Source organism: Chelonia mydas, chromosome 27, assembly GCF_015237465.2.
Source record: "Chelonia mydas isolate rCheMyd1 chromosome 27, rCheMyd1.pri.v2, whole genome shotgun sequence".
In the NCBI taxonomy this organism is placed as follows: Eukaryota; Metazoa; Chordata; order Testudines; family Cheloniidae; genus Chelonia; species Chelonia mydas.
In genome coordinates this window covers 13,667,336-13,679,695 of record NC_057860.1, presented here as the reverse complement: position 1 = coordinate 13,679,695, position 12,360 = coordinate 13,667,336, and the positions used below count along the sequence as shown (strand labels likewise).

The following is a 12,360-nucleotide window of genomic DNA, read 5'->3' as shown; positions in this document are numbered from 1 at the left end:
GTGTCTAATTTTAGGCACCAAAGTTTGAAAATGTTGGCACATACTCTTACTGTACTGGAAGGTTTCAGGTGAAATATTCAAAGTAAAATCATTCAGATAGTGTCACATAGTGTTAAATCTGAAGTCTGGCTCTCTCAGTTCATTCAGAAATAGACAGCCTGCAGGGTATGTGATGAATCGTTATGGTTTGACCACACAAAGGCTGGGTATGTCATGGTGACAAACAGGCCTCTTTCTGAATGGAACTCTTTGTCTGCATGAGCTGACAGGATATTATTTTTTAGAAATCTAGTAAAAAAACGATGACAATAACAGAGTTTGCAGAGTGCAGACATGCCAGAGGACGTCTGCCAACAAAGCTCTGCCAAGGCAGAACAAACGAAGTAGTTTATACATAGCTTAGTTTGGAATTCCTCATTTACAGAGGCACAGTACTGAGTACCATGCAAAGGACTAAACTGAGTGTAAGCGTCAAGACATGAGGTATCAAATCTTAGGGAAAGGTTAGTGTGAAGTGTGCAAAGACCACAAGTGGCAAGCTCAATACAGCTCCTACCACCTCAGTGGGTGGGTGACTCTGCTGTGACTTTCTCGGTAGAGTCATTTTCACTTCATACCCAGCTGCTGAAAAGTGCTGGATGAACAAGACAGTGAACTAGATCTCAGCTGGTGTAAAACGGCATCGCTCCACTGACCTCAAAGAAAGGTTCATTTGAACACAGGAGGGTGGTGAGACTGGGAAAAGTCAATGTTTGGGGAAATGTTAAGAATTTTTAGGCAGTTCATACAACAAGAGTAACATACAGAAATAGTCTCCAGAAAAAGAAACCCACATTTGTTCATATCAGGATTCACACCTAGATCTAGAGCTGAGCTAATATTGGGGAAAAATTCAGTGAATATTTAATCAAATTCAAAAATGAACTTTGATTAGCCAAAGTTTTAATCTCAAGTTTTACTAATGTGAATACTCAAGAAAAGCAACATCTTAGCTCAATTATTTGACAAAAGCCAATTAATTTCACACTGTCTATTTGACTATAAAATGATATATTGGCTAGTTAGAGAAGTAATCCAAACAAGAGCCAGTAATAATATTATGAGGCTTATGTAAATAACCAACAGAATGTGAATTGTGAACTAGAGATACACACAAATTGTTTACCAGCAATCTGCACTCGTGGATAATTTGATAATTTTTCTTTCATAAGAAGAAGCAACACTCAGACTAGAACTCACTGAAATGAACCTTATTGTGAATGATTTAGTTGGGGATTAGGATGATTTAGTTGGGGATTGGTCCTGCTTTGAGCAGGGGGTTGGACTAGATGACCTCCTGAGGTCCCTTCCAACCCTGATATTCTACGATTCCATGAAAGCATCTGTAAGAAACAGCAATTGGTTCATGCGGTAAAGACTTGGTCCAGAACTGAACAACTCCAAACTTCACAGGTGGTTGGCACCTTTGGTAAGAAAATATTACAAACAATATAGAGAAAAAATATTGTAAACTATTGGAACAAAGCTGGCCTTGTCATTTAAAATGAAAGACAAATCAAGAATAAGAAGATGGAAAGATGGAAAGGGCTGAGATCTGCAACTGCTGTGCCCTTCTTGGATTGCAGGATCTTGATCACGTGAAATATGCCCTGAGAATTCAGGCTCGATGTTACAGAAGGAGGAATAAAAACATCACACTCTCTGTCAGGCTGCTCTTCTGAGTTATGTTATAGGAGAATAAATTAAGCTGTTCTATTGTTTTTATTTTTTCGGCTGTATCTGCTACCTACCATTCATGAGATCCTGTCCAATAACAATCCAGTGTGTGCATGGAGTAAAATAAAATCAGCAAAGCATATTTCACCCTCAAGCTTCCAAAGGGGTTATTATGAACAGTAAGTGCAAAAAAGGTTCAAAATTATGAAAAATCTGTTCAGTGTCCCTATAAAATCTATGACATTTTCCACAAGGGCTTCTGTTGAAACCCAGGATTTTAGTGAAACAGAACGTGATCTTGCTTATTAGAGGATCATTAGGAGTTAAACTGAGCCTAGTAGCATGTAAGTTTCAGCATGCTTACATTACAGGGGTTTTATGGAACATTCTTCACTGTTAGAAGAGTTTGTTGAAACTTGTTCTTTAAGATACTAAAGACTTGGTGATATATAGATTTGGCAAGCTACTAAGAACTATCAATCAACCCATGGCAAGACTAAGCCTCCATGGCTTAATTCCAAACTCAGTTTGAAACATGCTATCAAAATTTGGAAATATACTGCTTTTCTCTAGAATTGGAAAGGTGAGAAAACAGATTGTGAGAGGGCAGTATCATAAGCAGATTGTTAAGGTGTGGATCAAAGAGGGGCCGTTGATATAGCTCTTGGTTCCCAGTGCCATGTCTTTCTGGTGATGTATCTCTAGCACTCCATTCAATTGTCAACTATGCAACCTCAAAAAAACCCTTGATACTGAGGACTGTTAATCTGAAACCTCCCATCCCATTTTCCACTTTATTTATCTATATCCAATTTGGCAACTGTGATAGATAGAAACCTCTTTTATTGATGTTGCCAGCAAACACATAACATTTGTTGTTCTTTTTTAAATGTTTGATTTTAATGTACATTTGGTGTTTCTGAAGTGAAGGGCAGGAAAAGTTTCTCCCATTCACCCTAGCTCTGTCAATACACATCAGGTCCTACAGTACAACCTCCTCTTCCAGTACTTGGCTCCCTATACATCACTGCCAATGCCAGTCAGTCCTGACCGGCAGCATTCCCAGCTCCCTAAACCTACAAGTCTGACTTGTAGCATGCCCTACTACTCCTCATGCTAACCCCCAGCCCCCAGTAAAAAACACTGCTTTCATCTAAAGAACAATCTCCTTGGAAACTGTCATTCAAGCACCACAAAAGGGATGCAGGGGCAGGGGGCACAGGGGTTTTAAGAGCAATGCTACTTTGTTTCCAGTCTCTCTTTCTCTCTCTCTCTCTCACACGCACACATACTACTCTAGCAGGACAGAACAAATAAGACTTGCATCGGAAATCTCACAAGTTCAGTCTCATCCTGTCCACAGAGGATGAAAAGATGTTTCTTAACAGCATCCAGTTCATGTTGCACAATTACACTAACAGATGACCGATCTGTGTTGTGGAATTTCATCAGAGAATTGTTATGACTGAAAGGGACACATAGTTCACTCCCCTGCTTTTAATGCCAGACTAATACCTTTAGATAATTTCTGATAGGTACTCCTCAAGTTGTGATTTTTAAGATATCAATTTGATATTGATTGCACCTTTATTTTCAGAAATTTGTTCAATTTCCAAGTGGATATCACCATTAAAACGTTAACTTCTATCTGACTGAAACTTTTCTGTTTAATGTTATATCCAGTATGTTTAGCCTTTGCAATAGTTAGCAGTGGGAAGCTTTGCCACCTCTTCTTTGCAGCAGCCTTTTAATTACTTTTCGCTCATCTCGTATCATCCCCGTTCTTCTGTTTTCTCTTGACTGTTACCTCCCAATAATTATTCAGTTATTTTAATAACTATGAATACTGTCCCCTGTTCATTTGAGATTCACACACCAGCAGGAGTATGTGTTTTATGCCTTAAACATTGAGGTTCCAAACCCTGAAGGATGATTCTGAGCAAAGAATAGAAATAAAAAAGTAGCTGATTCCAAAGTCTTGATGGAAACAAACCATGACTTTTTTTTTTTAAGGGGGTGGGGGGACAAGCAGCAGCACTGGATAAGCTGCTAAAGATGCATTTTAAATGAATGTGGAAGTTCATATAAAACAAACTTCACTTTTGTGGAAGACTTTTTCTTAAAGTGACTACAGTGGTTTTTGTTAATGCATAAATTGGGTGTGGTCAAACTCACTTGGTTTTTCTTTTCTTGAATGTAAAAAAAAAGTAAAACATAATCCAAGTGGTAGAACTGTAGCCTCAAGAAAAAAACAAACATGCATTCATCCTGAATCATACCTTTTGTTTAATTGAAGAAAAAAAGTCCAACTCCTCAGGATGTACAGCCAGCTGTGTTAGTAAGCAAAATTATTATAACTTGGCATCACCCTTAAGGGTGGAGATCTTTTGGGGGAGGTTTGGAGAGTGGGTTTGTCATATAACACCCACTGTGGTTGGTATAAATTGAGCTCCACTACAGTGCAGAGACTTACTCTCTTATACTAGGCCAAGCTGAGTAACTGACACCAGATCCTTCAGTGCTGCTGTCATGGCTACTTCCTTTATGCAGAGCACCTCTTCTAACTATGGTGGTGGTCTGGGGGGTGGGGGCAGTAGCTCCTCTCGTGTTTCTTCAGTCCGAATGGGAGGATCCTACAGACCCCCAAGTATCCATGGAGGATCTGGTGGCAGGGGCATTTCTGTCTCTTCCACTAGGTATGTCTCCTCTGGAAGTGGATATGGTGGTGGCTTGGGCAGTAGCTATGGGGCTGGATATAGTTCTGGCTTGGGTGGGGGCTATGGAGGAAGTAGTGGCTTTTATTCTGGCTTTGGAGGAGATGCTGGTGGTTGCTTTGGAGGAGGTGCTGGTGGTGGCTTCGGTGGTATTTATGACTTTGGTGGTGGTGATGGAGGAATCCTATCTGGAAATGAAAAGATAACTATGCAGAACCTGAACGATCGTCTGGCAACCTATCTGGACAAGGTGCGAGCTCTGGAGCAAGCAAATACTGATCTAGAGATCAAAATCCGAGACTGGTATCAGAAGCAAGGTCCCACTAGTCCAGAACGTGACTACAGTCCTTATTACAAGATAATTGATGAGCTTCGAGACAAGGTATGACATTCATATTTAGAAGGGATTGTTATAACAATTTATTATTAGTGAATTGCACATTCCAACTTTTTTAACCAATTAGAAAGAATTACAAAGTCATAATTTCTTGCCAAAAAAGTGAATGCATTGTGGATAAAAACACTCCAGCAGGAAAGAAGGGAACAGCTACTGCTGTTTTATTTTATTAAAATAAAAGTCTCACACCGAAAATGTAGGCTTTTTTTAATGTTAATTGAAAGCTCTAAGACGGTAACAAAATGTGACACAATACATTAAAGTTTATCCATAAGTTGTAAAGCAATCAAATATTAAACAATGTGACAAAGTACAAACCATGGCCTTCAAAAGTAAGGAAGTCTCCGGGGCAAAGATAAGGTGAAATATTGTATGGTGTAAGTTTATTTTCCATTTACCCTGGGTGTGAATTGAATGTACTGTTTAACTTCCCACTGTAATTAATTTTTAAGGATTATAAAATTTGTACAAAAGTACCATAGAATACATTTAGAACGAGAGGAACATGCTTATGAAAAGTTAGATTTATATTTTGAGTTCATTATTTCAAACACATTTTGGCAAGGAGAATGTTTCAATATTCTATTGCCATCAGAACTGTACTGGGTAATAATGTGCAGTCAGTTTTAATTCTTATTTCATCTTTTATCTTAAGAACATTAGCACAGAGAATGAAAGGGTTGGATTTTGTTGCCATTAATTGCATGAACTGAGAGATTACACAAATAGGAAAGAGAGGGAAAATCAAGCTGTCTAATTTCAGTCTGACACACCCACACTTGCTTCGGATAAACCTCAAGATCTCTATTTTACACTCAGCTCCCGGGTCCACATTTAGAATACGAATAATGTTTAGCTTCTTTTGTTTTTCCCATGTATAAGCTATGAATAGTATGGTGTGGGGTAAGGGCGATATAATGAAATGTGTTTTTTAGAATTCATAAATCGTGCTTTGATTAATGATTTATCACCCCAGATCCAATCCTTCTCTCTTCTTCACTGCTTTACATGTCTGAGTAACTATCTACACCTATCTAACCCCCACCCAAACCCCAACCCCGACTCAGCCCAGAGCCTACTCTCATACTCCGAACCCCTCTGCTCCACCCCCAGCCCGCAGCCCCCTCCTGCATCCCAAACCCCTCATCTCTGGCCCCACCCCAGAGCCCACACCTTCAGCCGGAGCCCTCATCCTCTCCCGCATCCCAACCCCCCGCCTCAGCCCGGAACCCCCTCCCACACGCTGAACTCCTCATTTTTGGCCCCACCCCAGAGCCCGCACCCCCAACTGGAGCCCTCACTCCCTCCTGCATCCCAACCCCCAATTTCGTGAACATTCATGGCCCACGATACAATTTCCATACCCAGATGTGGCTCTCAGGTCAAAAAGTTTGCCCACCCCTGTACAGTGATTTTTCACCATTATTCACAGGAATCTTTTTTCTGTCTCCCAATTGCCAGATTCTTGCAGCTACTATTGACAATTCCAGAGTCATTTTGGAGATTGACAATGCTAGACTGGCTGCAGATGATTTCAGACTGAAGTAAGTTAATTTTGCTCTAGCTGTTTCAAATTAATATTTCGGAAGCTGAACATCTCATCATAGTAGCAGAGAGTATGGATTCCCAACCACAGCTCACAAGTTTAGGGATGGAATTTTCTCCCTTATAATTTACAAGAGAAAATCCTGGCAAAAGAATAGATATGCTAAAGGAAGAAATGGGAGAAGAAACTTTCTCGGCAATGACACCAAGCCAATCAAGATGTCTTCCTGTTTTGTTATACCTCATGTCTTAACTTCCTATACTGTTATTAACTTTTTGTATAGTTCATTCTCACTGAAAAAATTTTCACTTAAAGATTTTAAAATGAGAAAGGGTCTGAATTTGCTTTCAGCTTGAAGTGGCATGATGGGATGGAGGGATAATCTCTTTCTTGTACTCATTCTCTCTCATAGGATGTAGGCATTAGGAGAGGAAAGATAGATAGGAAAGCCAAAGAGTGACCTACAGAAATTCAGGTACGCTGTTGAAATGAGCTTGTCTTCAGGGCACTGCTGTCAAGATGCCACCAAGTACTTTCCCTTACAATGATGTAGCTCCAGGATTATATTTTCTCCTCTAGTGCCCTGGGCAAAGCTTACAACGTATGCCTTTCTTCATCACTGAGAGGTCACAAAAACTGGATTGTCCATTATCTTTTTTATAGATGTTAATAACCCCATCTAGGTATACAAACCCATAAAGCTCATATTTAGCTATGCTTCAGAAATGTAGTTCAAGTCCAAATACATTTGTTATTTTCAAGTTTTCCTCTTTAAATATAGTGATTTTCTTACTGCATATGAGCACCAGCCTGATAACCCAGTAGGTGGGCTTTTTGTAAGTTCCCACATACAATTCTGGCATTGCACCTAAATCCTGATCTGTCTGTCAGTCTGTCTTATAGTACTAATCACTGTTGTAACTAGGTGCTGGTATCTTGGGATTGCCAAAAATGCCAACTTATTTGGTGATATGATGTTGTCAAATGTCCACAAAGGACCAAGATGGCTATCTCACACATTTTTGCATAGCATACTTTAAAATTGGAACAAACATTCTAGCCTACTATTTTTGGTCTGTCTTCTGACTTTACATTTCTGTTGTCCTGTTCCTCTCTGACACAACAGGCATAAGATTCCCTGTTTTTACAATTACATAGGATACAAAGCCATGTGTTTTCAAATGTCTGTTTCTTTTATTTAAATTGCAGATATGAGAACGAGTTGTTCCTTCGCCAGAGTGTTGAGGCTGATATCAATGGCCTGCGTAGAGTCTTGGATGAGCTGACTCTGTCCAGAGCTGATCTGGAGATGCAGATTGAAAACCTGAAGGAAGAGTTGGCTTTCCTCAAGAAGAATCATGAGGAAGTGAGTGCTCTAAACATGGAGTGGGGAGAAACATCCACATTTAGAATTCAGTTTGGGATTAAAAAATACCCCAAGGAATGACAGCTTCACAACTGGATGATTTATAAAAAAATCTTTAACCTTAAAACAAATCCAAAGGGCTCCCCAGGCTAATATCCCTCTGATTCTAAACTGTGTTAAAGATGTGAGTTGTGTACCTGCTTTGACGTGCATGAGCATGCGGTCAGAAATTTTGAAATTATTCCATAGACAACAATATTTCTTACATGAAATGTTCCATTCATTTAGAAACAAAAATATGATTGTTCCAGACATTTTATTTTGAAAAAGATCACATACATAGATAAACATCAATCCACAGTAATCAAGATATTTCATTTAAAAATTTCAGCTCCAACCACAACATGCGAACAAAAATTCAGTGTCTGAATAAACTTCTTTATGAAAAGGAACTGATAAAGAACTCATGTGTTAAGATATTAAAGTTATAATACATGCAACAGAAATTGTATATAATAAAGTTAAATTATATATAAGGAAAGAAAATAAAAACTTCTAATTTAGCAGAGGATGTTGCAACCTGTATCAAGGTAATGTCTTTGATTGGATCAAATTCTGTTGGAGAAAGGCACAAGCTTTCGAGCTTCTCAGAGCTCATCTTCAAGTCTGGGGAAGGAAATTACAGTGTCTGAGCTAATTACAAATTGGGACAGATTGTTAAGCGTAAGGGATTTACGCATGGTGTAGGAGCCCATTTTAAATGAAATGGGGAATTACGGGCTAGCAGGCAGTGAGGTGTGTAATAACCATAACTCAAACCACATGTTTCCCAGTTAAGCTATATGGATTGCTGAGGGCAGAAAGTGTACAAGGGAAGAATGTATAACCTCTTTTGTGTCCTTCTGTCTCTGTAGGAAATGAAGGAATACAGCAATCAGCTGGGTGGACAGGTCAGCGTAGAGATTGATGCTGCTCCTGGAGTTGATCTCACCAGTATCCTGGCTGAGATGAGAGAGCAGTATGAAATACTGGCTGATAAGAACCGTCGAGATGCTGAGGCCTGGTTCTATAAACAGGTATGGCTATCCCAATGAACAAATAAATTGATGCACTATCATCTCATCATGGTCCCAATTTCTGTGCAACACTCCTGCATTTGCTGATCAGTTTCTGCATTCGGTAAGAAGCTAAGAGTCCTGATACACCTACCAAGATTTTAAACATTCATCCTCTTTTCACCATTGGACCATTGCTTAGAATCAGATCCAAAGCAAGCAGCACCACGACAGTGATTAGGGTGGTACTTTCCTTTTGGGAAATAAAACATTTTGGTAATCCAATTTGCATTTGATTTTTATTGTTTTTGTTTTTCTTCCAGACTGAGGAGCTGAACCGTGAAGTAGCCACCAGTACTGAACAGATACATACCAGCAAGAGCGAGATTACAGAACTGAGACACACACTGCAGGGCCTGGAGATAGAACTCCAATCTCAGCTCAGCATGGTATGTGGCTGTTCCATGCACACAATAAGTCACTATAAGCACATGCCTCCCTTTGATCTCTTGCTCTACTATGGAATGAATCTGCATGATAACCCACTTTAACTTTGTTTTATATTAGAAAGCTGGGCTGGAAGCCAACTTGGCAGAAACAGAAGGAAGATACTGTGCACAGCTAGCACAACTTCAGGCCATGATCACCAGCATTGAGGAGCAACTGGCTGAGCTTCGATGTGACATGGAGCGGCAGAACCAAGAGTATAAGATGCTCCTGGATGTCAAAACCAGATTAGAGCAGGAGATTGCCACTTACCGCCGTCTGTTGGAAGGCCAGGACTCCCAGTATGTAACTATGTCCAAAATAAAACCCCTAATGGCAATTTATAATCTTATTAACATGACATATGTTATAACAGTAATGTATGGAATCTGCCCTGAAATTAGGTGAACTTGAGCCTCATTACAACCAGGACTACTGCAGATTTCTGAATTGTACTGACTGGGTACTGGGCCTATTGTGGGCTGCTAATAGGTGTCCAGGAAAACCCCAAAGGCTGCCAAAATGCAAGTCCATCTTCAAAGGCAAATGAGCTGATAATGAAAACTTTAATTATGAAAGTGGGAATGCACTCATATTAACTAAGATGAGCTACAAGATGAGCAATAGATAAAGGTCCTGCATGTTTCTTGCTGCATGGGAATCATGGCCATTAGCGTAGAACCATCTATTAAAGTCTCTTCTCACTACTCATGTAAATGTCACACCCCTGTTCCTCCATAGAAAGATGAAAATATCCACTGTTATACGGTGTAATTCTAAGCTATTTCCTCATGTTTCCAGTGTGTAGAACACTTCTTAAATAAACTTTTCACTTGTTGGGGACTATTCCCATCTCTGATCCGCAAACAGAACTTGCATTAATGCTAGTAGGACATTTGTGTGTGCACTGAAGCACTACTTTTGAGGGGGAAATCAGCTCTTAGTTTTTATTTTTTTTTAAATAATGAAATTTTAAGAGACGTAAAAATGTAGAAATGTCAAGAATGGGAATAGGAATCTAAAGCGCTACAACTGTACTGACTGCTGTTCATGTTCTTTACTGTTATAGGACTGAGCAAAAATACGTGACCTTCAGAATATGCAAAAGAGGATAAGCAATAACAACCAAAACACTATAACTACTGAATGGTCATTTAAGGGCCACATTTTCAAAAGGGCCTCCATTTCGCATCTGCAGTTTTTCACAGTCGATCTTTTGTACACAAAATTTGCATGTTCCAACTTAGAGGCCGTTCAGTGGTCAGACTACATCAGTAGGATTGAATCTGCTGCACAGTGCACAATTGCAGTGGAACTCATTAGTTTAATCCTGTATCTCTTCTCTTCCACAGGCTGTCGGGATGGAGCCCTAAGGATGGTAAGGTGGATTTTGAAATAAAAAGGGGAAATAAAATACATTTAGTAGTGCGGCTGGTGGATACAACCACCATCCTTATGGTAAAATAGAACTGAACAAGCCCATCCTCTATTGACTAGAGGGATTACAGACAGTATCTCCATTTCTCCTCCCAAAGATTGATCATACTGTCTCCATAGCCCCCATAGTTTTTTTAGGACCAAAATTATTTTATCCCTGGTCTAGCAAACTGGTAGGCAGGCATCTGATCATTTGTACTCATATCTCTGAAATCGAAATAATTATGGAGATCTGGGGGTCCCTTGATCGGCTTCTGCTGAGTCATACCAACAGTAAGGTACTGCCAATTTTGATATGTAATTTTCATATGGAAATTACATAAGCTTTACTTAGATCTCATGATCCTCATATTTCAAGACTGTGACAATCTAGTGTCGTGAGAAGAGGCAGGGCTGTGTGTATGATAAGTGAAGGAAGCTTCTAGTGGGAGAAAAACAGGATTCTTCAGTGTTCTACGGATGTATATTTATTTCCCCAGTTATAATTACAGTTTCCCTTTCTCTTTATCACAGCATCCCTTAGCAGCAGCAGCAGCAGCAGCAGAGTTCGCATTAGTGTGGAAGATTCAGTAGATGGAAAAGTAATTTCTTCCCAGGAAAGGAAATACTGATTCCCCTCACCCACATGAGACCACCTGTGTTGTACCAGTTCTAACGACAGCAAGCATCTGAGAGGGGAATCATGAAATACCTGCCAACAGAGTAACAAGGAATCTGTTCAGTATGCACACTAGAAAATGCTAACTGAAATGATAATGATATAGTCACAAGAGCGTAATCCAATAGTGCACAACAGCTTGGTGTCTTTCTTATAATTTCCTCTCTGTCTTTTCCACTGACTATCTGTTCTTAAATCCTGAGGCGAATGGCTCATTTTACTGCATACCAGCAGCTTTACTGTATTGTATAAGTCTGGATAATAAAATTTCTTTCCTGGCTTGAAATAAATGTATGTTGAGTTTTTGTTTAAATTTTTTTCATAATCAGCAACATAGTTTTGTGTGTTAGATGTGGCACCCATGTCACGTATCCAGCACAATCCAAACCAAATTACTATCGTCATACATCTGCCTTCAACTGTCTAATTCTGAACAGCTTTTGGAGTAACTGAGATATGAATAAATTTATATACTATTAAGTTCCCAACACTACTCCTACTAATAATACATGGGCAGAAATAAAACAAAATTAGGCTACAGTTAATACATCTGGGGAAAATCATCTAAAATACAGATAGTGAAGGCGGGGGAGAAAACTGGAAAGCAATAATGCTGAAAGAGACGGGTGATAGAGGAGAGCAAGCTAGACGTGAATTTATAATGTGATTTGGAATCAAAATATCAGTATGGTTTGGGGCTGCATACATACAGGCTCTAGGTCATGGTGCAAGAAGGCAATAGTCCCTTGATATTCAGTGCTTACACCTGTAATATTGAGATTGCACCTGGTACCTTTAGGCACCAGGTCAGTGGAGGAAAGATATCCATAAACTGGAAGAATATAGGAAAGAATAAGAAAAAAATGATCAAGGAACTGGACAGACTGATTTATGAGGAAAGATTTAAAGAACTAAACATTTATGGCATTGCTCACTAGGGACACAATAGGACAATATAATAACCACCTCCAAACAGCTGAAGCCC

General features: G+C 39.5%; 1 protein-coding gene across 1 annotated transcript; it reads left to right on the top strand.

Moving 5' to 3' along the window:
- The first annotated feature begins 4,186 nt into the window (after positions 1-4,186).
- On the top strand, positions 4,187-11,654 carry LOC102932376 (keratin, type I cytoskeletal 15). The gene is made up of 8 exons (XM_007061984.4): positions 4,187-4,812; positions 6,289-6,371; positions 7,583-7,739; positions 8,654-8,815; positions 9,118-9,243; positions 9,362-9,582; positions 10,633-10,658; positions 11,231-11,654. Exons 1-8 carry the CDS (start codon positions 4,246-4,248, stop codon positions 11,326-11,328), a joined length of 1,440 nt encoding a protein of 479 aa, XP_007062046.2. The 5' UTR covers positions 4,187-4,245; the 3' UTR covers positions 11,329-11,654.
- Positions 11,655-12,360: the final 706 nt, after the last annotated feature.

What these genes read in the sequence shown, in the direction of transcription:
- LOC102932376 (XM_007061984.4), top strand. Translation starts at nt 4,246, where the DNA reads ATGGCTACTTCCTTTATGCAGAGCACCTCTTCTAACTATGGTGGTGGT. An exon ending in TCAAGAAGAATCATGAGGAA is followed by an intron (nt 7,740 to 8,653) that starts GTGAGTGCTCTA and finishes CTGTCTCTGTAG; the next exon opens with GAAATGAAGGAATACAGCAA. An exon ending in TTGGAAGGCCAGGACTCCCA is followed by an intron (nt 9,583 to 10,632) that starts GTATGTAACTAT and finishes TCTCTTCCACAG; the next exon opens with GCTGTCGGGATGGAGCCCTA.